A 26813-nucleotide genomic window follows, 5' to 3' on the forward strand; every position below is an offset into this window, starting at 1 on the left:
GATGTTAGCAGGTGTTACAGGTTATGATGCATTTCTATAGCTGATGTTTGGTTAACTGTTGAAGAAACATGACAATTCACATTTCTATAGCATTTTCATAAGTGAGACCTTGCTCTAAATGTAGAAATTAATTCTTGTATATTTTTTTTTTTAATGGAAATATAGTTTAAATGAAATTGCGGCTTCCTCTGGGAGAAGCTTGCTAGAAGGTGGCAGCTGCTCATGTAGAATTAAGAGAAAATATTACTGGTATTAGTGAAGTGGTGAATCTGCAGCATTTCTGTTTCTTTCTATGTCTCTGTGTCAGAGTTCTGTCCTCTCAGACTAGGTTCTTTTATATACTCCACATGAGGAGAATTTAAAGTCTGATATCAAATTTACTTGTTTGGTGTTACTTGGTTTTTTTATATAGTAATAATAAACATAATATCATAAAATAGGAGGCGTGACTTTTGGAGAAGCTCTTGTTACTTACAAGTAATTTCAGGAAGAAGTCATACTATGAGTTGATATGTGACTCAATGAAGGAGAAAATGCACTTTGATTTTTTTGTGGTTCTGAGCAAAATAAATATGCACAGCCCCATGGCAGAGTGGCTACGATGTTTCCAACCATATTTGTTGCCCTCTACTAGAGCTGAGAGGTATGAAGGAAACTTGAAGGCTGTACAATTACCTGACTGTTTCTTCTCTAGCACAACTCCGGGAAAGGGGGAGGGGCAATTGCCTCTCTGTTCAGAAGGCTATAGTTAGTCAGTTATGGTTATTCAGCCTGCCTTCCCTTTTCTTCAACTCATGTCTGGGAGGCAGAACTTTGCACTGAAGCAGTGCTGGCACTTAAGTCTGTTATGTTTTCAGCCAATGGAAGCATTACTAGCAGGAAGTGAATCACAAGCTTGGCAGGAAGGCAAGGCTGAGTTAGGTCCTTCAGAGATAAGCTAGAAAGCAGGCAATCAAAGTAAGGCTGTTTGAGGAAGAAAATGCTGAGAAGAGTGAGGGAGGGCCATTATCTGCTTAGGCGGAAACAGTGTTCATTCAGAGGGACGAATGTCTGCCTCTGATTTTCATCTTCTTATTTGTTCAGTTGAACGTCAGTTTAAAGTCAGTGTCCCAGAGGGATGTTGATGCCAGTCTTCCCTGGGAAGTTTATCATTCTCTCGTCTTTAGGGCAACTGGTGATCTGCTGCTGCCAGAGTGGGTTTTTGGCACGTATTAGGAGCCTGCCTGCTTGCTGTTGCTTTCTCTTATTGCACAGGCTGCTGTAAGTATCCACTAACTCTGTAAGGGTTCACTTTTTTCAAAGTTTTTAGAGTGCTGAAAAGTTTGACTACAGGAGATTTTTTATTTAATTACTTATTTATATTTAATTGTTGGCTATGTCTGTCATTTACATCTTGCACAGGAAATCCTGGAAACTCATGGGAAGTGGAAACAAACTCCACATCCTTTAGAAGATCCAGTTGTGCAGCAGGGAGTCCAGAGCTAGAATGTTCTCAGGAAATTTTCAATGTTAAGTCTTTGGCCATTCTTTTTATTTTGACCCCTAACTTACACAGGCACATGTTCTCTGGAATTATTCAGATCTACCCTTTTCTGATAAAGAGGTTGTTTAGTTTACAATGGTTTCTGTGCACTGTACTAAAAAATAGTTGAGATCTTTGGGAATTCCCAAATACTCATTTGTGTTTCCTTTCTGAAGCTGTGCCTTTGCTTACTGCTGTTTTTGTTCTTTGTTTGACAATTGCGGAAACTCCCCAGTCACATTATGTGACTGGCTTCTGCAGTTCTCAACTGTAATACATTCCTAGCTAGATACAAAGTTATTCTGCACATATCTTCAGAGCTTGGCCTGGCTATTTTATATCAGGTGCTCCTGTAGTCACTTTGTGTTTAGGCCGTTTTGTCCAGACATGTCAGTGCAAAAAAAAAAAATAAATAAATAAATAAAAAATAAAAATAAAAATAAAAATAAAAATAAAAAAAAAAAATCCGTAGTTCCTGCAGTCTATTTACTAGGAGTTTGTTTTAACAGGACTTGAGGGGATGTTAACTCATATGCTGTTTTTTTGTGTTTTTGTTGTTGTTGTTGTTTTGTTTTTTTAAAAAAGGCTCACTGCATTCACATTACTTCCACCTTTGACCCCCAGTCTATATGCAGGCAGTAATCAAATATCTTGCTTAGGGCTTTGAACATTGGTGACTTCTAGGATAATAATGTAAATATTTCTGGTTAATTGCTGCGTTAAAGGGTAAATACCCAATTTGGCAGATTCTTTTGAATACCAATAATGTGAAAAACACAGCTCTGAACTACAGAATACCTCCATAGAGATTTGTGTTTCCCAGGAAAGCACATGGTGTAACTGAGTATGCATATCTCACCCAATAGATGTCCCTGTAGGGGTGGGAAGAGAGGCTCAGCCTACTGACTGGTTCCAGAAGTCAGCAGTGTCCTCCCGACTTGTCTGTGATAGTATCTTTCCCAAAAGTTCCTCCTCCTTTTTTTTTTTTTTATACTATTTTCTTACTTTCAGGTGGAGTTTGAGTGATTAATATTACTTATCTTTGTTGCAATTGGTGCAACAGAAAACTGAAAAACTGCTAACTCAGTTTGACTGCTATGCAGTTATCTGCTCCATAGTACCATCAAGTTCCCATCCCTGTGCTTAGGGAACTGTCATGGAATACACTCCATGCATATTTACTGCATTTGATCCTGGAGGTGTCTACAATGCTTTTCTTCTTTTGAGAGGGGAATATCCCAGTAAGAGACTTCCAGTAATTACTCCACATAATTGATCCTGTGACTACAGTTGCTCAAGACTCAGGGTATTTAGGAGGAACTGAGAGGGCATGTGCAGCCTTGTTATGAGGATTAGAGCTCAAGGAGCTCTGGGGCTTTCACTATTTATAGGGTAAGATGATTTGCACAGTCATAGTATGTGGTAGAACTGTGTTATCAGCCCTGAACACAGCCTTGGGTGTAACAGCCAGGCCAAAGGATGAGGTTGCTGGTGGGGGGAGCACGTTCACAGATTAGTTTTTTTGTTTTTGTTTTGTTTTGTTTTGTTTTTGGAAAGAGAGTACTGGTAGGAAGAGGTTCTGTTTTAAAATCAGTGCTGAGCGCAGCTCTCCTGCTGTGCTGTTAATGTTCAGTTTCAGAACCATGAAACTCCAACCAGTAAAAAACCTCTATCCTTCCTCCTGTTGCTATAAAATACCATCTCTGTGTTAGAATTTATAACAGAGGTGATGCACCATTCCAAGTTCTCACCCCAATGTGTTGCTTCCTGTGGGCTTGCTCCTGCTGCTGAAAGCAAATCCCAAGGACTGGGAAGGGACTTGGTTCAGTGGCTTGTGTCTGTTATTAGGGAACAATTATTAGGGGTTGAATACCTCGACTGAGTGTGCTGTGCCTCCTGTCAGCAGTCTGGGGCTGGCTTGCGAGAAGGAAAAGTTGTTCTGAGATTTTTTTCACTTGTATTAAAATAGCAATGAATTGTTAGTGCCCTTAGATGTGGAGGTGTGACTGCAGCAAATGCCCAGCCAGAGGGAGAACTCCTGACCTGCTCAAATAAGTTCAGTTTTCTCAAGACTCCTTTTCATGCCGGAAATATCTTTGGGACGCATGTGAAGATAGTGGTGTGATTTGAGCTCAAACTCTTATTGGAGAACTCTGAAGTCCCCTTATTTACTATGCTTAACCACTGAAGTGCCGCTCTGGCAATTGATTTTTCACATGTCTCTGTGTATGTTTCTTCTGAAATACTTCAGCACAGAGGCAAAGCTATTCCTTCCACTTCCCACACGTTTCCACTTACTGGTTTTGCTGAGTGGTTGTATGAATTTTATGAAGCAGAAAGGGAAGAATTCAGAAAAGCAGGGAGCAGTGTTAATGTAAAATGGTGCATGTATTACAGAACCAGCCATGTAAAATTCACTTCTTCCTGGCAGTAGTATGCGTGTTTGAAGTGATATGAGAAATCTTTCCGCTGGAAAAAGAGCACTGATATGCTATTGGGCTTTCTTTCTTTCTTTCTTTCTTTTTTTTTTTTTTTAACAGTAAAGAGAGATGTATTGGTATTTCATGGTAAGAGAAGAAAAGGAAATATGAAGTACAGTGCCGCTCAGGCTGAAGGAAGGAGCTCAGCATTTGGACAGCAGTGACGCCTGTGGAGATAGGCGTAGGGGAGGTGGGTGCTGGTGAGCTCTGACCGGCCCCTGTGCTCTCCCCCAGGTCGTGCCAAGCGCACAGCAGGGATTTTCGACTTCTCCAGCCTCTTTCTATATTTTTTTTAAATAGAGCTCCGTAATTGTGAACGGAGACAGCCTCAGCTGCGTCAGAAAGCTCCCCCTCTGGCAGACAAGCAGTCTCTGAGTTGAACTGTGCGGTTTCAAGTCAGGAATCCAGACGGAACTACAGCTCCCAGGAGCCTGGGCGCTGCCCCGCCAGCCTGGAGGCGGGCGGAAGCGCAGAAGCGCGGGTGCACGAGGAAGTGGCGCCCGTCCCGGCCCAGGGCTGGAGCTGCTGCGGGGAGATGGAGTTCTCCCAGCTGCTCTTCGTGATCAGCGAGGCGCTGGACAGGACTGAGCTGGCAGCTCTGAAGTTTCTCAGCCTGGAGCACGTCACTGTAAGGAAGCGGGAAGATATTGAGGAGCCCAAGGCCTTCTTCCAAGCATTACAAGAGAAAGGGATGATCGAGGTGGGGGACTTGTTCTTCTTGAAGGAGCTGCTCTACCGGATCAATCGGATAGACCTTCTGGCTTCCCACCTGGGCTCCAGCCGAGAGGAGATGGAGAGGGAGCTCCAGGTCCCAGGCAGAGCACGGGTGTCTCCATTCAGGTGAGCGGCTGGCAGCGTGGGTTCACCAGGGTCCTGGAGGCGAAAGTCTGGCAGAGCCTGACGCCGGATTTGCTCTCTGGGGATCAGTTATCCTTCTTGCGTGGGTAGGTGCAAGATTTTTATTGATGAGTGAACACCAAGGTAAGGTTTGGCAAAACACAAGCATCTCTATCTTTCCTAGGAAAAGCAGGTATAAGCAGTAGAGAAAATTTCTGTCCAGTAAAGGAGAGAAGACCAAGCTTTTTTCTCTGAAAGAGTTGTGAGGCACTGTAATGGATTGTCCAGGGAGGTGGTTGAGTCACTGTGCCTGGAGGTGTTCAAGAAACTTGTGGATGTAGTACTAAGGGACATGGTTTAGTGGGGAAATATTGGCAGTAGGTGGACAGTTGGACTACATGATCTTAGAGCTCCTTTCCAACCTTGGTGATTCTATGATTCTGAGATAATTTGCAGACTACAAAGGCCTCCCTGCCTAGGTGTGGTGGGCTTCAGTCAGTGACTGGGTGTGACTGTCTTTGCCCTCATGTCCCAGTGCAGAAACTTTCCGTGCAATTCCGATTTTGGGAAAACAGATATTTTTAGTTGCAGCTGGAAATGGTTTGACTTCTGTCTGTTCTGGGACTAATGTCCTCAGATTAAAAAGAAAAAAAAAGCTGCCCTGGGAAGGCAGTTGGGGCTGCTGAGGGGATGGTTCAATGGTACAGCATTGAACTGTGCTAAGGAGAATGCTAGAGAACATAATGAAACTGTCCTCCACTGTTCCTTCTAGGTATCTGCTCTTTCAGCTGTCAGAAAACATCACCAAAGATGACATGAAGTGTTTCAAGTTTCTTTTGGGAAAAGAATTACCAAAATGCAAGCTAAGCCCTGAAACTGTAAGAATTATTTTGTTTTGTTTTTCTTTTGTTTTCTTTTCTTTTAAATGATTGCTATAATACACAGCAATATTTAGGTTGCTCTGGGGGGAATGAGTGTCATTGTTCCATAAGGAAAAGGGAAGACCTGGAATGGTGCATAGAGGACTTGTTGTGTGCCAGTGTTACATGTACTGCTTCAGCCCAGAAAGCACGGTTCAGTTCTGGGCCAGGCATGATGCCTGCACACCCAAAATGTGTAAGGTTGACTGGTTTTATTCAGTAGAAGGCTGAGCACTTTCATTCATCTTTTCCAGCTGGTTTTCTTCTGTTTGCTAAGTAAGTCATTAGCAAATGAAGACTCACCCACTGGGGCTATTCCTGTAATGTTTTGGTTCTGGTTATTTCCAAACCTAGAAGAAAACTGCAAACAGATCCAGGCAGAGAGCTAAGGCCCAAGAGTTTGGAGTTAACTTAGATCAATTGCAAGAGATCCAGCTGTTCTTTACATTATGTTAACCTGCCCTTTTGACTGCTAGGCACTTTGTTCTGCCAAATGAAATCTCTTTTAAAATCTTTCCTCTTTTCTTAGAGGATCAACTGTGCCTGTTCAGTGGTGGCTGTTCTAGTATATCCATGGGTGACCACTGTGCTCTGCTTTTTTGGCAAAAGCTTCTGTCCCTTGAGCTCTCTCTTCAGAGAACTCTTTATACTATATTTGCATGGTTATTCCCATTTTTGCTACAGTGATGCTTGTGTTTCAGTCAAGTGCACAAAGTTGCCACTGCAAGTCGGATAAATGTCATTAAAAATGACATTATTTGTTCCTGTGTGATCACCATTAACTCTCAGCATCTCTGAGCAGTGGGAGGGAAATAAGCTTTTGGGAAGATATTTTTAGTCATTGTACTTCTAGCTTTTGTCAACCTACATTTAATTGAATCAGCTTGAGTTATCAACTGAGACAGTGAGACTGACAGTGGGTCACTTGTGTTGTCAGTACATTAAAGCCAGCTTGGGTGCCCAAAACACGCTGCAGCTTCCTTCTCAGTAGCAGCATGGATCTGCTCTAAGAGCAAAATACCTTTCTGATTGCTCAGACAATGCTCGACGTTTTCATTGAGATGGAGAAGAAGGGGATTTTGAGAGAAGACAACTTAACTGTCCTGAAGACTATTTGTGGAAAAGTGGACAAGAGCCTGTTGAAGAAAATTGAAGAGTGTGGATTAAACTCATTTGGTAAAACAAAACAAGGCCTCTTTCCCATACTTTTTATTCTTGAAGTGATATGTAAGGTGTCTTAAAGGACTAATAATGATTGCTTTTCAGGTGAAGGAGAGATGCTTGTAACAGAGGGGCAAGGAAGCAGCACCGGAGCCCCTGAAGGTAACTGAAACTTCTTCAAAAATGAACTTTTAGATCTTTGGCTTTTTTCCAGCTTTTGGCCTCTCTACACTACTTGCATCTTGCCTTTAAACATGTTCCTATCTGAGAAGTGATCAAGTATCCTTTTGCTTACTAACTGATCACAGCACTTTAAACTCCCTTTTAATTGTTTACTTATACATATGTTTTGTGTGTGTATTCAGACAGTGCCATATGGCTGGCATCATCTGTGGCACCCAATTCTCTGGGCAACTATGATCAGACTTCACAGGTAAGTCAGTTTGTGTCTTAGAAATGTCACAATTTTGTCTTAGAAGAGAGCATTCCTTTATGAAGTACACGTGAATTGTTACAAGTACAGCTGTTAAAGGCACTATCTAGAAAAACAAGATGCACTAATGTCCTTTATTTTGAAACTACATACCAGGCAGAAGCTGCAGAAGCATTAAGCTTAAAAAATGTTTTTAAGGGTAGAAGGTACCCCTAACTTTTAATACCCCGAGACAGGCAGTAGGCAGAAAAGCAGGCACAGAGAAGTGGATGAATGCAACGCCCCTTGTGGGCGGAGTGTGATGGTGGAGGCTGCAAGAGGTGGGTTCTGTCTTGCTGTGAGGCAGCACATGGCCAAGTCCTGGTAGCAGAGCTGTATGGGGAGAGCTGCCCAGAGAGAAAGCTAGCTGGCTTTTTACCCTCTGTGCCACTACAAGGGCTGAGAAGCAGTCACAAGAAGTCTTTCTTTCCAACAGCTTGAAGTTTATAAAATGACCAGCCGACCCCGTGGAGTTTGCCTGATCCTGAATAATCACAATTTTGCAAAAGCCAGGGAAGCAGTGCCAGAACTCAGAAAGATGAAAAATCGGAATGGGACAGATGTGGATGCAGGTACAATGAACATTACAAATGAGTTTTCATATATTCAGGGAGAGCGGACGGTACATAAAAACAGGAACCACTTTGTGTTCTGGACTAGGAGTCTGAAGTTCAAGCTTCGATGTCAAGGCTATGTTTCTTGTAGTGGTAGACTTGCATACTACTAAAATACACAGAATCAGAAGCAGATTTGCTGGAGAACCAGAATTTTACTTCACTTCTAGCTTAAGAGTGGACGGGGCTATGGAATTCAGGCACTATTATATTGCTATTCAAGAGCCCTCATTTTAGTAGGCTGTCCTGCAGAGCAGCAGCACAGCTCATTGGAGATCCTAGGGTCTGTGAAATGGGTATATTTGCACTACATTGACCAGGAGAGAAAAATCCATTAGCAGAGTGCAGATTATCTTCTTGAGATGCAGGTACTACCCAAATATATTGACAGAAATGTTTTGTATATGTATATAAATATATATTTTATCAAAGGATGTATTATCAAAGGAAAACTTGGAGGTAAATGTATGTATTTTTATTTTGTAATATTTTAATCAATATACTAACTTTGTTTTTATTGAATGCATGATCAAGCTGTCCTAGGGGAGGTTTAGATAGATGTTAGGAAGAATTTCATAAGGGTGAGGGTGGTCAAACACCAGAATGGGCTATTGAGGGAGGCGGTAGAGTATGTACCCCTGGAGGTATTTAAGAGCTGTGTGGGCATGGCCCTAAGGTGCAGGATTTAGTGATGGGATGTGGTAGGTCTGGTTGATAATTGGATTCTATGATCTTGAAGGTCTTTTCCAACCTAGATGATTCTAAGAGAAATCACTCCCATCTATCTAGAGTTGAAACAACTGTTAACAAATAGCTAATGCCCTCCACTCTTGGGGAAAGGAGTAGCTCTGTTTGACATGTGTTACAAGACGCAGAGACTAGCTGTAAAGTTGTGTGAGAACTAACAGCTAGGTTGCAGATAATACTAAACAGCAAGATCACAAGGAATTCTTTTAGTGAGAGATAAGGGAATGTAACACAAATATGACTAGTGATCAGACTACTACGTTATTTTCAGAGAAAGACTGTAAATACCTGGATAGTAGGATTAAAAAAAAAAAAGTTTGTTTGTAAGAAGTGTCCTAATTTTAGAAAACTGCTTTAATTCCTCCTTGGTTTACTTTTCAGATGCTCTGAGAAAAGTCTTTAGCAACCTTCATTTTACAGTAGAAGTATACAGAGACTGCACTGCAGAGGAAATCCGTAAGATAGTGAACAACTATCGGTGCATGGATCACAACAACGAAGACTGTTTTGTTTGCTGTATTCTCTCTCATGGAAAAAAAGGCATCATATATGGTGTTGATGGGCAGGAAGTACCTATCCAGGAACTGACCACTTCTTTCACTGGGCAAAATTGCCAATCACTTGCTGGAAAACCAAAAGTCTTCTTTGTTCAGGCCTGCCAGGGTGATGCTTATCAGAAGGGTGTAACCGTTGAAACAGATTCCGGGGAGCAAGATCATTCTCTAGAAACAGATGCAAGATTTCAGCTGGACTGCATCCCCTCAGAGGCAGACTTCCTCTTGGGCATGGCTACCCTGCAAGACTATGTCTCCTACAGAAGCCCAAGCCAGGGGACCTGGTATATACAGTCACTGTGCCAACACTTGGAGAACAGCTGTCCTCGGTAACTATACTTCCTAAGATACTTTTTCACAACACCTTTTATATTCCTCCTGAAGGACGTAAGTTTGATTTGATTGCAGAGGTAGATAACATGCACTGGGAGCAATCACTCAAAGTGAAAAGAGCAATATAGAATAGCAACACATTGTTTGAAGCAGTTCACCCAACTGCTTTAAAGATGGTTTAAAGGAGGAGCCATTAGCAGTGGCACAAGTCAAGATGATATATAAGAACACAGTAAGTTTTCTGATGTACATACAAATACTCTAATACAAAACTGCTTGTATTTTTTGCAGAGGAGAAGATATTCTCACCATACTGACAGCAGTGAATCAAGAGGTGAGCAGCAAGATTGACAAGCAGAATGCAGGAAAGCAAATGCCACAGCCCAGTTTCACACTGAGGAAAAAACTCATATTTCCTGTAAACTAAATGGGAGCAGAGGCAGAGAGCAGTGCAGTAATCTGAGAACCACTTATCTCAGCTGAGAATTCAGTAAAACATCAGTCTGCTCCTAGCAGAATATATGAATGTTTTTATTGATAACAGATAAGGAATAAATGCTTTATGAATGTAAAAGTTAATTTGGGTGATGTTTTGTATACTTGAAAGCTGGTCTCCAGTTTGCATCCTTACAATAGATTGAGGGCCCTTCCAGATGTACCATACGTTGCTGTTGTTTTATTGAGATACTTTTCAAATACAAATTCATATAAAGCCTTGTGTATTTTTATGTTTAACTTTCCATAAAATAAAAGGCAGGGGACTGCAAATTTTATAGAATGCATCAGCTCATATCAGTATTTTCTTACACACTCCTCTGCTTTAAATCATTCAGATTAGTCTCAGTTCTCCTCAAAAATAAATCAAGAACTTGTCCTCCAGCATCCTGGGCTGTGACCTGCATTTCACAGTATCCTTTACCTACAGTACTCTTAACATTCCAATCACAAGTCCAATCACAAATCCAAGCACAGGTGTGGCATTATGCTTATGTTACTTACCTTGCTGACTTTCGAGTCTCTGTTGTAGGCATAACAAAAAAAGAATTTACTAGATAAGTGAACAGCTCTTTAAAGACATACTGCCTCCTCTGATTACTATGTGCACAGTAATGATACTAATGTAGGTGACTATTTAGCTGATTTTAGATAAGTCTTCAGTTGAACCATTTTTGGAATGTAATTCCCTAGATTCCTCTGCTGAATATTTCTTCACTCTTTGCTACCAGTGTGACCTTTTTTATTTTGGATTTTCACCCAAGATTCTCTCTCCATACATACTGTTTAGTACTTTACCTTTTACATCACACCTGTATTCTTCAGTAACGTTCTGTTCTTCTGTACATACACCCTGGGCTCCTGCTATTCTAAATATAATTCTAAATCTGCTTGTTACACTGCAGATTAGCCAGCTGGGGACCAGTTATAGCCAAATGCAAGTTGTACAGTTCCCTTTCCTTTGGGTGGAGGTTGGAATGTCTTTTAAGCTTGTATTGCTGACAAAATTTAAGTGAGCCCAGAGATTTGACATCAGAACAATCTGACAGCAAGCTTGCATAGGCAACTCTTAATTAAAGGAAAAAAAACTACAGCAACTACAGTTACCTATTCTGAGGGAAATACTTGCCCCAGGAGAACATGATATAAAAAATCTGGGGGAATTTTCCAGCAAGATAAATGCATCCCAAAAGCAAGGTCTTAATAGGAATCTCCTCATATAATCAGATTGGCAACTTTTCTTCAAATAGGAATTAGATGTGTGCCCTTTCAAACTCTTATAATTGGTTTCCTCTATAAAGCAACTATCTTACTGATTCACAAGGAATCCCAGCAGCTCTGCAGACTAATTACACTCATGCATATGAAGAAAAAAGGAAATTCCCTCTACCTCTAATGTTCCTGGTCTTGTAACAAATACATAAAGCAACACAACTACCAATAAGACTTCGAAGGATCTGTGTGTGCTGCTGAGGCACACATATTGTTTGAAATAGCCTAAATTTCACAGAGAGTTAGGACATTCTTTTATCCTCGTGTATTCGCAGTAGTACTACCCTAGTAATGCAGCTCTACGTAGATCACCATTTCTTCCACAGACGTACAGCCTTCTAGCTGCATAAATATGGTGAATATTAGGCAACAATGCAAGTTGCATACATGTTGGTGAAGCAAACTTGGGGAACTTCTTTTGCAATGCAGATGCAGGCATTCCATCTTGTGGCTTGACCCTGCCTAACCACCTGTACGTACAACAGTTGCAGAGACTTGTAGGAGAAGAATCTCTCTGCAGGATGTCCAGCTCAATATTCAGCATATGAAATGCTGAGCTGAAAAGTCAGTTTCAGTCAGACAAGGGTTCCAGTCCTTTGCCACCCTCTCATGTCAGAAAAGATAGCTAAATAAATACAAGATACTTACCATAGGATAATGGTGGTTCCTAATTTCTGGCGATGTTCTGCTATCAGTTATTAAATTAGACAAATTTTAGTAAAAACCTATTAATTGCAATAAATGCTGTTCCCAGTCTGTACCATGGAAGTAATTGAGCATTTTCAGGAAAACAATCTGGGCCTTTCTGCCACAAAAGCAGGTGCAAGGACACGTGTTGGAGGTATGCACAACTGCAGGCAAAAATTGGGCACCTCTGTGCATATGAAATTTCATGAGACGTGCACAAAGGGAGTACTCTTCAAGGATAAGTAGCTTGGTTTCAGTGTCTGCTCCCACTTTATCACAAACACAGAGGAAGGCTAATAGAAGTACAGTTACTGAGATACAAAAATCACACACTTTCTTGTAAAAAGCTCAAACAATCTTCCCTTGAAGGTCTGAAGAAAAAACAAGGGAAGAATATATATTTCCAAACAGGAGACCATAAAATAAACACAAACAAAGCCACTGACCTAGACAGATACTTAATTGTAGCAGAGTAGTCCAGTCTCTTTTTTGCTTCTTTCTACTTGTCACAATATTGCTAGAAGAATGCAGCATTAGCTGCTGTAGTACCAGAAAACGTAAGCATGGTGATTTCAATTGAGGCTCACATTCAAATATTCTGCTTAGAAGCTGACGAGCATTTTGTGATTTTATGTGAAGTTTTATCACTCATAAGTAAAATGTTTTTCAAAAAGCAGCATATTAAGTGTTGTTTTCTAGATTTAACCAACACATCTAAACTGCAGTCAAAGTCTGACCACAACTTGTATTACACATCTATATTTCCTTTAATTGCTTAAGTATGAACACAACTGCAAACAGACTAGCACAGCCTGATCAAGTTTTGGAATCAATTTCTAAGATAGCTTTTATATGCAATACTTATGCAGATACCAATTCACTAAGTCTGTACACCAATCACTAAATTCTAGCCAACTGTCAAAAAGCTCTAATTTCAATTTGACTAAATAACACTGCAGAACAGATGATGACATCTGGAAGAAACCACACAAGAAGACCAACATACTGAAAAAGGACATGTTATACATGTTTATTATGAAATTTACATTCCACCATGAAACAACAGTAGGTGCAAAAAGCAGATGGAAAAAAACAAACATTCCCAGACCGTTCAAACATTGTCTGTAATCCCTTTGTGTAGCAGCCAAAAGAGGCTCAAACCTATTATCCTCATTCCCTCTGTAATGCTCTTTGACAGCAGTAGACTTTTGACTTCATCAGACCACAGGTATTTTGAGTGTGCAGGTATCTCCAAGTTTATCAAACACGTGAAGCTTGAACTGTGCACCTGTACAACTAGAAAGTTATAAACCTGTACTTGATTTAAGCCAACCTGAATAAATGTAGACACTACAAAATTTTCCTTTCCAGCGTCTTGAACTTTCACAAATACAGCATGGATTTCTTTGCAGCATCTGTTTTTTGTTTCAAATTTGCAAGGTAGCAGAACACTCTACAAGTGCAATTCTCCATCAGTTCACTCAACCAAATCACATTTGTGCAGGACAAAAAGATCTTGAGCAAGATCTCAGCTACCTAAGTCATCCACGTTCATTTTCTCTCTTGCAAGAGACAATGGAACCCAAATGAGTTCCTAGAATAATGGCAACTTTAGTATGTTATCAGAAATACATATGTTTGTCTGCTTGATTTTGGCACCAAGAAGTAAACTTGGAAGATGTAGCAACTTTCCCTGGTGCTGCAAGCTAGGCACACGTATACAAAATGCATCACAGAATTTCAAAAGTACTGTACCACGGCATCAAAGAACTGGATGAATACAAACACAACAGTATTCAAACTCTTTGATCATCTTCCTTCTTGTATCCAATGATCCTACAGAAAACAACCAACAAGCCTCACAACATCTATCATATCGTTTGAACGGAACCAGTCTCTATTGCTAGGCTACAGAAAATGGAATTGTCCTGAAAAGAAACATGCATTTAATTAATGTGCTATTACATAGCTTTTAATGGAAACGTGGTCTGCAAAGGAATTTGGATTTAATTTATTTTCCTTTTTCTGCTGATAAGACACGCAATGATCTGGAGTTATATAATGAAGCTAGTTAGAAACACAGTGAAATACTTTAAAAAATTATCTGTCTCTTAGATGCATTCCTATAATAAGCGTACATAAAACAGACAGACTTCTGACACATTATATACTTCCCTGTTTAAACCAAACTATCTAATCTTTTGTCAACTCATTCCTTAGTTCACTGGAGAGCAAGAATATCTCCCCCCAGCTCTTTCATTCTTACCTTATTTAGCTAGGTAAGGCCCAGTGAACAGTTAAGGAAGTACAAACATAAATATTTACATGAAGGAATTAAATATTTTTCATTTAAAAAACAAATTAACCCGTATATAGTATTTCAAATAAAATTCACCTTTCATAAGATTCTTAGAGAGCAAAAGGCAACTCTAGGAGTTCCTGAATACTTCTGTGCGCTGCTGACAGACAAGTTTCTGCTGAGAGTCCCTGTGCAAGTTTGAAGTGGTTAGTCCTTTTCCTTTTACAAAAAAAGACTGCTATATCAGTCATCATGAGATCCATAGGGCTGTAAAAGCAGAAAGGCCACATTATAAATCTGTTTAAGAAGCTTTCTTTTCCTGCCCTACTCCACTCAATCCTGCAGCAACAAGGGTGTGGATGTGCCATATGTCAAATGCAAATCAGTGTAATTATGCCAGTGCTTCACACCATACATCCAGAAAGATGCCACCTATGTCCCACATACACTCTAACAGCCAAGGTAAACACTGGCTGCTCTAACTAACTTATGGAATCAAACATTAAAATCATTCAAATATGTTAGGTATACTGGAAAAAAAAAAAAAAAAAAATCACAAAGAGATTTAAGAACCTGTTTCCATTCTGATCACTGGCAAAGATCTATTCCCCCAAGGAATGGGAGACAAATATTTTTTCTTAAGATACATTTTAAATCTATTGTAGATTATTCAGTTATGACTAGAAGCTTGGTCAGGAAGGAATTCCAAAAGCATGATAGGCAATAATACTTTGCTGAATGTCACTCTGAAACCAGACTTCTCCAGTGGTGTTTTCTTTTAAGACAAAAAGTCTGCCTCACTGTTAATTCAGAACCAAGGTCAGAGCCACTTTTCGTCATTCAAACATGATTTCAACATAGGCCAAATTGATCTGCATTCATAAAATGCTAAAAAGAACACTGGCATTCATCTTCAACTTTCTGAATACAGAATGATAAATTCTGATCATAATGAAATCTTTCAAACAAAATCCTGTCTAAAATCAGGAATATCTGAACAAAAGGCATGATGTTGCTGCCAAAGTCTCCAATGTACAGAATGCCTAGCTGTCAAGATTCAGATTACCGATTTTTCAAGCATTTAGGTAAATGGTCTCTGCTTATGCCAAATGAAAACAAACTCTGAATCAAGCACCTAGATTTATTTCCTTTTGCAATATTGAAACGTGCCTGAGATTTTTCTTTGTATGTGAAAAAAAAAAAAAAGATTTCTTAGCTTGAAATTTTCACCCTAATACATACTTTCATGCTTCTTAGTTCTCATTCATTGCACTTTCCATTGTATGCTTCTGAAGCTCTAGAAAGAAATTAACTTCTTTGAGCACAATTGCACTCTTTCAAAAAAAAACAAATCCTTATCATTCATTTTTGTGCTCAAACGTCAAATTAAAGGTTCTCACTTCTGCTTCTCAACATGGGGATTTCAAAAGAGCAGTTTCTGAGCTAGAAAATACAAAAATTAAAGTAGTTCCAAGTTTTTGTATTTGCTACAGAGAAGAACTTGGACAAATGATGCTGGTCAGACTGATTATTATCTTAATATCATATTCAAATGACACAGCCTGACTGCTAGCAAATTATAAGTACTATAGTCATATGGTGGAAAAAATAGAACTGCACCTGCAAGACAGTCCTACAAGTACAGTTTAAAAGGTTAAAATACTGAAAACATCTACAGTGGGACTTTTACTTAAGCTAAGACAGATGCTGGAGAGATCTCAAAACTAAGCTTTGGTTTCTTCTTTCTTTTCTTATCTTCCACAAAAGCCTTCTTTCCCAGACCCAAGCAATGTTCTTTTCTCCTTGACCCTATCACTTCTTTCCCCACCCCTTTTAACATGCACATGCCTTCTCCAACTCTTCTGTAACACACCTAACCTTTTCTGTACTGGATGCTTATCCCTCTTGAATTATTTACTAAGCCAGTGTCCAGAGCAATCAGTCCTCTTTTAGGATATCCATTTTTGTTGACTGTGTGCAGACTGGGGCTCCTAATGCTCCAATCATGGCTGGAAGACTCTGGTTTCTTCTCAGTCCTGCCATTAAGTTGCTACCTGAATTTAAAAACACAGCCGAGTCTGGCCTCCGCAAGCTAACCTCTGCCCCCTGATTCTTCTTGTGGTCCTGTGTATCAGGGGGCTTGACAACCCTGGCAATACCCAGCCTCTTCAGCCTGTCCACCAGGTTCATCTTTAGCTGGCCTACATCTGGAGCGTTACGGGAGGGCTTTAGGCCATACATTTCCTGCAAGAATGTTTCCGCTGGTCTTGAAGCCAGGAAATTTTCTGAGTGATGCACTCGAGACTCAAATGGTGGAGGGGAAGGACAAGGTGAACGTGAAGGAGAATTTGGTGGAGTAGAAGGAACGGGGACTGTACGAGGGGGCTGTAGCAGAGGCAGTTTATCTAATAGGGGACTATCATAAACCTTGGCAGAGATGCCACGCTCTTGCAAGAGTTGAGCCAGACTGCTGGTACTGCTGAGGGTAGTAGTTGAATCTCCTCTGTTGGTGAGAAATTCTCCAATACTAAGCCTGTAAGAGATGGCTGGAGTGCTCACTACATGGTTTCCAAAGCTCTTGCCATTATTTCCAAGTGAAAATGGGGCAGATGTAGAACTGAAACAAAAGTGAAACAGAGAAGATACATGAATGTATGCATTCGACAGCTCAGCTCTATATTTGCTTCTTAGTATATGAAAGATTCAAGAAAAAGTAAACTTGATATTTTTGACAGTTTCAGCTTTAGTGGATTCACTACTAGTGCTCTGCAAAATATCCAGAAGATACTGGTTGACAAAGAGCATTTATCTTTTATGTATAATCTTTAATGTCTGAACATGGAGAAAGGAAACAAAAATAATTGTTACAACACTAAGCAATAGCTTAGTTTTTTTTAAAAGAACCAAAGGGGAAAAAAAAACACTCCTGTTTTATTCTGGAGAATTTCAAGTTTCCCCTTTGTAACTGCAACCCCTGTAATGAATAACATTTTATGTGTTGCCTAAATATCTTGTTGTTTTTTGTTTTGTTTTTTTTTTTTAATTTGTCTATATATTAAAAGTCAGAATGCAACCATTTAATTCTATGCAGCAACTCAAGATGTCAGCAGTCACCATACCTGGGAGTAACTTGGGTGACATCAGACGGGTGAAGGATTCTACAAGTAGTAAAAGTAAATGTGGAATTTGTTGAAGACAGACACTTGCCAGGATTCAAGGCTGCAATGTGGAGAATTCAATCCCATGAGGTTAAAAGTAGAGACAAATCATAATTACTGAAAGCAATGTTTAAGATGATGTTATCACTGCTAATTTTTAGCTTTTTTAAAAGATAAAGACAGTATTGTCGCAAAGTCAGTTATTTCAGTTAAGAAAAAGATTCTACAATTAGTTTATTTTAAAATCCATTTACTTTCTTGCTTTATGTTTTTTTCCTATTTAAGATGAGCTGAAATTATGCTTTTCAAATGTTAGTAACATAACCACGGAAGCTAACTAGCAGTACAAGAAATATGGACATCCAACTTGAACCAAAAAACAAGGCACAAGCTTCTATCTAGCCTTTATAAAATGCTCTGAAGATGAAAAGAATTAGAAGAAACTGTACCACATGTATTAAGTTGCATTTGAACTAGCACTTTGAACTACTGTAGTAAAGAATTCTGCAGAAAACTAAGTCAGTGGAGATATTCCTAAACTAAATGAAACCTAACAAAAAGTAGAATCCTGATAAAAAATCTTGGTCTGTAAGCCCACACTGCAATCAGAGAGCTCAGCACATAAACAGTGATGAAGCCCATGTGCTAGGAGAAAGCAGGGATGTTTTTCCCATTCTTTGACATCAGCCTTCCTTAAGGATTTGTATTCTGACAAAAATAAGATCAGTGTTTGCAATACGTAATTTTCCCATGAGGGGTTTGATAGAAATTTAATGTTAGGATATCCATCCTCACCTTTGTAAGGCACTGTTTTCCACAGAATCTAAGCTTTACACCTTTTACTAACAAACATAGCACATTTTTGATAATTAAATGGAAGATACTGGTCATCTTCAATTGTTTATAAGATAACTGCTTAGCATATAGTTATTCAGATGTACCCTTATCCCAGGTAAGTTTTCCAGCAGTCTTGTACCACCTAATTAAAAAACTGACATAGAAGACAAACATCACCTTCTACAACCCCCAGCACTATATTTTGTAGCGTGTAGATGAAACTGAGAATGTTTCCCTAACAAATTTACTGCAGACTCAAATGTGGAGGGTGGACAATTTGTAAACGGCTACAATTATCAAGGCATCAAGTATGCATTAAAACCTCAGAAATCAGCATACAAAAGGAGGAACAAAATCAGTAACTGTGCTTCTTACCAGTGAGTGGTACTGCTACTGAAGTGATAGGTGACAGGAAAATCCCTGACACTGGTTTTGCCTCTGCAGACTTCTTCTCCAGGAAGGATTGTTGCACTTGAAATGTTATACCTCCTTCTCCTTCTTCTTCGTCATCCTCCTCCAAGTCAGAGATGCGGTGCACAGAATCATCGGTCAGAGGGGTAAAACCTTTTGTAACAACACCTGGTCTTGGGTCAAGAATGGTGCCTAGGTTGGGTCGAGCAAGCTGCTGCCAGTGAAACAGGGTCTGAGATCCTGGTGCGACAAAAGAGAATGGTTTCAGAGAGCCAATACCTACTACTACATTGAGTTACAAGAACACTTGTACACTACAAGTACACAAGATCACAACAATTTCAGCCATCTGGTGCTGTTGCTGAAGCACACAGTGCACTTGGATGGCGATGCCAAGAGCTAGAAAAAGCCTAACATTTAGCACCATGTAAGAAAGCTCAAATACAAAGTGATATTGATGAGCTAGTTGGCACAAAGCCAACAATAATGCTTTTTCCCCTTATTAATTATCATGTCTGTCTATATACATGACAAGTCAGTTGGCAAATTAATATCAAATCTTTTTCTCCTGAAGGAGATCTTCTGAAGGAAGATCATCTGCTTACCTTCGATGGGCTTGACAATTTGCAGTTTTTCTGGTAGAAGGACACGGAGGTTACTGGAGCTGGCAGAGAGATCGGTGAATTCTGAGTTTGTACCCAAGGAAAAACAACTTTCTGTTGGTGTACTATAACCACTAGCCCCTTCCTTCTGCTTAGTCAGCAAATGCATTTTGCGCTCCCACTCCTCCTCGAAGAACTGTTTTTCACTCAGATAGTTCTGGTGACGGAGAGAGAGTCTGTGCAGAGCTGTGACTAAGTCATTGTCTCCAGGAGTTCCTGGCTGGCCAGGCTTATGTCTGCCCCTGTGAGAAACAAGAAATAATAACAGATATGGAGACCACTAAATTAAATATTTTTCTCTTATGTAGTAAGAGTCCAGTGTGGATTTAGTTTTAAGTATATCAGTTTAGAAAGACAATAATAGACTGTTTCCTACTTCAAATTCTTCTCAGAGCTGCTCCTCTGGATCATCTGTGCATGGCTTTCCATCTGTATGCCAGACTGAAAAGGCTTTGCTGTCATAACAACACTTGACCTATTAGATCCAGGGATTGGTAATGGAGCAGGAAAAGAAGAAGAGCGGCCACGAGTAACATTAGCAACCCTGACAGTGTCAAATACTCGTTTCTGTTGACTCCTGCAGAAAAAAAACCAAATACAGGTTTCAGAAGCATTTCTAAAAGGATAACAAAGTTTTGCGCAACAAATTTGCCAAAGACTACAGAAGAACAGAATTACCTAAGACACTCCTCTATTAATATCAGAATTACTGCTTACTTTGACCTGGAGGAACAAAACAGTCTACTGACAACTATTTGAGAAATTTTAGAAGCTTATATTTAACTCTTGCTCAGAAGTGTGGTCTCAGGAATAAATCTTCAGAGCTTTAGAAATTGTTATCAATATTTAAGCTATAATATCACTAGCCAGATAATTTTTCTATAAGTAGTCAAAATGATAAAACTAGTGCTGCTTGTCAGAGCATCTGCATCAAAAATCTCAGAAATCAAAAAATGAGATAACAGTCTTCTAGCAAATTTCCAGCTTCATCATGGAAACAATTAAGAATAATAGATTTCAAAGTTGAAAAGTCTACCAGCTAATTTTTTTTTTAAGCTATATAGAAAACTTACTGTAGAATGAAAGTTCACACTTACAGATTTCCAGATAGCTCACCTTACCTAATATAAGCATATGGAAAAGTACTGAAATGTCACAAAGATATCTAAAAACATACTTTTGCTTGGATAGGAGAGATTCATCAACCTGACTCAATTCTTTCCGCATTGTCCCTTCAATTTCTGCTGCAAGGGAATCCTAGAGAAAAAAAGAGAACCAGAAGAGTTGACAAATTAAATACAATAATTTTAGCAGAAAACATCTCTCAAAATACTTGAAAATTTTCAATTTTTTTCCTCATAGATATGTTTCACACAGAGTATAATGCATAGACCTTCCAGTCTCTGAAGGTGGGGAGAAGTAAGTTTTACACCATAATAACATCTACATAAAACTGTTCAGCTCTGAATAGCAAAATCTACTTTCTTGGTACTCTTGGCTTCTTAAATTACGCTTGATAAGAGCACTTCTTACAAGGTCAAAACACACATGAGAGTTTCTGTATAAGCAGAATGACCAATCAAAACTTGACAAATTCCCAGCACAGCCCAGAAATTTGTGATACAGTATTCAGAATATTCCTGATACTAAGAAAAAAATAAAAGCTTTTAACATTTTTTTCCATTGGTCTAGTTATCTTCAGCAATTAGTCTAACACATTTCTGATTATGCTTAAAGTTCAATTTCACAAGATAAAGAGATAAGGACATAAAAGCACATCATAAGATACTTAAAGGAAAAAAACGCTGTTTGAACTCTCAAAAAAATGGTTTCTTAAATATTGTCAAGTTATAAAATTTAACAATATACTAGCACAACTGAACTCTAACAACTGAACATATCAATTCCTGTACTTAAAATAGAAGTCACATAAAAAGGAAAAGCTATCGTAATATCATAAAATGGCAAGTGAATGATTAATTTACTAAATATGAACGGTGTACACTCAGAAGTGTGCACCTTAAAAAACTGGAAAACCTCAGCTTCTTCGCCTATAACAAAATGGTTTCCACTGCAGTGCAGGTAACAGCTGTTTACTCCAGGCCATTTGTGCCAGTAGGTATACACCATAGCAGCAGTATTGTTACCACAGGAAATGTTCCACATGCCTGAGGGTGGCAGAGACAAGCAACGGAGCTGGCTCTGCTGCGCAGCAACTTCACTTCTTCTTGAGATTCATGCAGCATCCCCAAACACTCTGCATTCCGATCTTGCAACTCATGTAACTGAAAGAGAAAAGACGACATGATACCATTAACCTCCAACAGAAGCAAAACAAAAAGACACAGTGAAACTGAGTAACTTGTATAGATGGGATGGATTCAGTACCATGTTTCAACCTTTACACAGCACATGATAGCATCTAAAATTGAAAGCAATAATAGACACAAGAAAGACATGGAGCTCTAGGAGTGGGTCTAGTCAAGGGCCATGAAGATGACCAGAGGACTGGAGCACCTCCTCTACAAGGGAAGCACGTAAGGCCAGGCTGGATGATGGGCTGTGAGTAATCTGGTCTAGTGGAGGCATCCCTGCCTATAGCAGGGGGGTTGGAACCAGATGATCTAAAAAGTCCCTTCCAACTGAAACCATTCAGTGATTCTATAACTACACTCAGAACAACACTCACACCGATTTCAGTGGTGAGGGACAAAGTCCAAATTAAGACTCAAAGGAGTACAGAATTAAAACCAAAGTACATAAAAAACCTGCAAATACCGTAACTACAAATGCAAAAGAAGGAAGAGAATTTCCTTAAGCTACAGTGAGCTACAGTGCTGTTGGTAATCAGTAATATTCATATTAATGCATTCTTTTTCATAACAACTAAGAAAAATAAGTAAAATCTATCTACTTGGAACATTCTCTTTGCCTTTCAGACTCTTATGAACCACGAAAGTATGTTTCAAAGCAATTATTCTTTTCCTCCTATCATTTGGCTCCTACCATAATGAAAAATGAATAAATAAATAATTTTAAAATAAATAATAATTAAAAAGAAGAAAGTTCCTCTTGTCATTTAGTTTTATTTCTCTTGTATTCTGTTACACACACAAACGTGCACATGCACCTTAAGTACCTCTGCTGTCAGTTGTCTCTGAGCATCTTTGGAAGCTTGTAAGTGAAGTTTCAGCTCTTCCTTCTCAATCACATGCTGAAAGCACAAAAAGGTGTCTATTATTTTCTTAGTTGATTTCCTTGAGAGAGTTGATTCGCTGCCATACTTTCCTGAAACAGTCACAGTGATGTAACCCCCACCTCACAAGTCTATTTTCACCCACTGCAAGTACTCATATCTCCTTGTGTGTACGTGCACACACACACATGCATACACATTTCATCAGCAGTCCCTTACTTCTTTGAGTTTATGCTGAAGATCAACAATCTGAGACAAAAGGGATGAAATCTCTTCCTGGTAGCGAACCAGCTCCTCACTCTTCTCTGACAATTCCTCTGTTATTCTGGAAATTTGAGCATTTGTTTGCCCTACAAAATATAAAAGCAACTCAATCAAGGGCTTTAAGGAATTAAAAGAAAAAGTTAACTTCAAATGAAGGTGTAATGTACTGAAAATTGAGTATGCAGAAACTGATATGCATAGCAAAGATAGGATCAATGACCATAACAGAACCAAGACAAGCCACTACAAATTATTTCAAGTGACACAGGACCCGTAATCAAGACTAGATTTATTGGAATATGCTGAAGAAAGCAGGCTCTGAGCTGATCTACCATTTCTTGTATGCAAAGATTTTTTCACACTTTCTCAATACAGCATACACCTCTTAATCTATCTTTTGATTCTAATAACTGTCTGTTCCCCAAAGACCCACTGCACACAATTTCCAGTGGTTATTTTTATTTTCTTTGAACGTCTCCTGAAGAAAAGTGACAAAGCACCTCAAAAGGCTGAAGTATTTTATACAGATAGCTTCTTGCTATGCTTTCAGGGCACATGTACAAAGTCATAATAAAGTACGATCTATCTTGCATAAAAGGTCAGACCGCAGATTTAGAAGATAACCTTAGAGCAAGGAAAATCTTATTTCTTAAAAAAAAAAAAAAAAAGAAATTTCATCAGTCTTACTGGAATTTGAGTTAGAAAAATGATTCTCTAAAAGTGCTAAATACTTATCTTTTAAAGCAGTGTAAATTATCTTTAATTGATAGTGATTATTGTATCTCACAGGTTTGCTACAGGATAAAATCTTGCCCAAGGGCCTACAAGCATTTGATGTCATAGTTAGGATCACTTTCCTGAAGACACAAATTTTAAAGCTGCACAGTAGGCACTCTGTGGAAAAAGATTCTGAGAGCCTAAACTGGCTAGTAAGCTTATATATGCTATGAAGTTAGACAAAACAGAACTCAAGAAAATTCTCACTGAAGGAAAAATTGAGAGGTTTTAAGAAATTAACATTCATTTGCAATGGATATAAGTTTCTACAGACAAAATAGTAAATTAACAACTAGCTAGGTATCAGTTCATACTGTTGCATGGCTATCTTAAAAGAGAAGAAACAGGCAGCCAGTCTTCTTTATGGTGGTTGCATACAAAAATAAAAAAGCAAACTTAAAGTATCGGGGGGGCTTATTATGCACAAAAGAATCAGACCATGTAAAATGATTACTGATTAAAAAAATATAAAGATACAATCATCAAAAAAACCCCAAAGTAACAAAATAAGTGCCATTCTCTGCAAGTAAGTAGTCCTCAAGGCAAATTTAGACAACTGTTCCAGACACATCAAAACACTTGCCAATTCGAATTCATCTATTTTCCAGTGTCTGTAGTCTTCAATTTAGGTTTTGTGCTGAAGGTGAATACCACAATGAAACTTCATGGAATACAGAACAAAAGACGTTCACACTTGGTAAAAGAGCAAAACTCAAATAACTGGCAGAAATTACTGAAGCTCATTTTTTAATTCAGGGATGAACAAGAGAAACTTTAGGCAGCAGGTGTTCAAGTACTGCTTTGCTATTGCAAGATACAACTTGGATACTCACGGAGCTCTCTGACACAGTCATTGACTAACTGCTGTTCCTTCTCTTCATACGTAATGGTTTCTGTCTTCAGATGGCAGGCCTTAAAAAAAATAAATCAGTCTTCCCATTTCAGTTTATGTATATATATGTTAATGCTACAAATTTTATTTCAGACATTGCTGCAAGTGAAGAATCTGCCCTCTCTTTGTCTTCATAAGAATTTGTTTATTTATTTAATCCCTAATACCAAACTAAGATGTAATCTCAACACAATTTTCAAAAATACTGCTACTAATTGCAGTTAGATTTACACCAGAACAGGTCACAAACACTCGAGGGTCTGATACATCTACATTCTTCAGCTGGGTGCTCACATAGATTCACATATAACATAAAGGCATTGTGATAGGAGTAGAGGTCTTTGAACATAATAGTAGTGAAGGAAACAGAAGGATGTGGAGAGTGGAGGAAATGTGGTTAGATATGATGTGTAGACAGTGAAACAAAACACCTCTATGTTTAAAGAGAAGCCCAGATGCTAGATTTTTAAACAGTTCTAATTTATCTCATATCCAGCATACATAGTACATACTGTAACTCAGCTATACCTTCGATCGGAGAGCAAGGTTCTCTTCCTCCAACTCCCTGAGTTTATCTTGCAAGATATCCAGCTGCAAGAGACCTTGTGACACACTGAAAGACTCATTGAAACGAAGTGGTGTGGAACAGCTAGAATCTGTTTCGCTTTCCTCAGAAGCAATTGAAACAATACGAAGCAGGTCATCCTTCTTTGATAGTTCATGCTGGAGCTGGTTAACCTAGCACAAAACAAGATTACCATCTTGTGAACTACTGTTTAGCTAAACACTATTACATTATATTATTTATGCAGCCTCTCAATTCTTGGGATATCACTGCTCTACTCTAAAATGAGATTAAAAACGGCTCACTGGTCATGATCAATTTATATATATTTGCACAGAAGATTCAGGCCCTGTGTATCCTATACGAAGTTCACAAAATCATAGTTTTAGCACTGTAAAGGAGACTGAAAATTTAAGGTAATACAGGAATGGACAATACAGCCTACTATAGTTTATCTTCTTTTTTTTAGGACATTTACTTTAAAATAATTTTCCAGCTGCCTTGTTATATCTTACATTTTAACAAGCTAGTATCTTTTTGTTTACGACCCTTTTTCTGCACTGTAGCTTCCTGGAGAAAAGAACCAGTAGATATCTATGTATGTGCACAGAATGGTCCCCACCAGTCTGTATAGTAAATGAATTGTAGGACAAAGAAAAAAAGAGAAGAGACAAATCTCAAGTTAAGACAGATTCAATTTTGTTTATTGATATTTTTATGTGAATAAATAAGCCTATGCTGGCCTACTGATCAGCTGGCCAGCTGATCATGAGTATGTATTTATTACCAGCATACTGTTTAATACAAGCAGCTGAAACTATTTCACTATCACTCAGCCTACATGTATTGTCCCCAAAGATAAAAAATACAATAAAAAACTTGGGATACTTTCTAGGTGACAACTATTTAATTTTATTTATTTTCTTTTTTAAGTAAGAATAATCAAGAAAAGATTAAATAAAGAATAAGGAAAAAATGGAATGAAGATATGGAACAAAACTCCCTTTTCATGATTTTTTTTTTTTTTAGTTTTATATTTGAATGGAAGCACTCCATTAAGTCAACCCATTTTCTGACTGTTTCTTCTCTTCAGAAGTTGCTACATAAAAGGTCACAACAGATGTCAACTACATAGTCTATTTTTACTTATATTATTATATTCTTAGTTTAAAATCAAAATATCAGACTGATGGTCAAAACAAACACTTTAAAAGTGCAACTTTGCTTTAAGTATATCATAAATAGCACCTAATGTTCTTAACCTAACGTTCCAGCACCTAACAATTTCTCAGTAACTACCACGTGCAGACTTCATAGTCGATCCTTAGCCCAAGAAAGTTGACTGAACTATGACAATGAGGAGAATGATTTCAAAGTACACTACATAGCTTGAAAGCAGCAATTGTGTGTGTTCACAATGGAATAACATATTTCTATTAATTCCATTTCCATCATCATATAAAGAAGAAAAAAAGGAAAAAAAGAAAAAAAATAAAATCACTCACTTGATCTAGAGTTTGTCCTAACTGTTCTTCTAGTGCTTCATTCTGTTCCGTCAGCAGATGGTTTCGCTTAAGCAGGGCTTGTCCAATTCGTGCTGCCAGTTCCAGGTCCCGATCTTTCTGCACATAAAAAGCGAATGAATGTCTACTTTTGAT

At 38.7% G+C, this 26813-nt stretch overlaps 2 protein-coding genes across 7 annotated transcripts in view; one reads left to right on the plus strand and one right to left on the minus strand.

Annotated features, from left to right (window-relative positions):
* The first annotated feature begins 4369 nt into the window (after positions 1-4369).
* On the plus strand, positions 4370-10219 carry LOC100541666 (caspase-8-like). The gene is made up of 8 exons (XM_003207495.5): positions 4370-4842; positions 5612-5717; positions 6797-6935; positions 7026-7082; positions 7286-7353; positions 7829-7964; positions 9135-9636; positions 9932-10219. Exons 1-8 carry the CDS (start codon positions 4538-4540, stop codon positions 10065-10067), a joined length of 1449 nt encoding a protein of 482 aa, XP_003207543.1. The 5' UTR covers positions 4370-4537; the 3' UTR covers positions 10068-10219.
* A 2878-nt stretch (positions 10220-13097) lies between these two features.
* The window catches only part of TRAK2 (trafficking kinesin protein 2), a 33160-nt gene continuing 19444 nt past the window's right edge, over positions 13098-26813 (minus strand). For all 6 annotated transcript variants that reach the window (XM_085228333.1, XM_010713449.4, XM_010713447.4 and 3 more), the window contains 12 exons: positions 26661-26777; positions 25119-25328; positions 24532-24610; positions 22877-23007; positions 22601-22675; positions 21630-21746; positions 20639-20718; positions 19838-20038; positions 19405-19703; positions 18764-19039; positions 17513-17612; positions 13098-17010 (listed from right to left, as the gene is read on the minus strand). In XM_085228333.1, coding sequence (XP_085084459.1) covers positions 16332-17010; positions 17513-17612; positions 18764-19039; positions 19405-19703; positions 19838-20038; positions 20639-20718; positions 21630-21746; positions 22601-22675; positions 22877-23007; positions 24532-24610; positions 25119-25328; positions 26661-26777 — 2364 coding nt within the window. In that variant the 3' untranslated portion in view covers positions 13098-16331. The remainder of the gene's footprint in view (positions 17011-17512; positions 17613-18763; positions 19040-19404; positions 19704-19837; positions 20039-20638; positions 20719-21629; positions 21747-22600; positions 22676-22876; positions 23008-24531; positions 24611-25118; positions 25329-26660; positions 26778-26813) is intronic.

The sequence above is a fragment of the Meleagris gallopavo genome, chromosome 7 (genome assembly GCF_905368555.1).
Source record: "Meleagris gallopavo chromosome 7, MGAL_WU_HG_1.1, whole genome shotgun sequence".
NCBI lineage: Eukaryota > Metazoa > Chordata > Aves > Galliformes > Phasianidae > Meleagris > Meleagris gallopavo.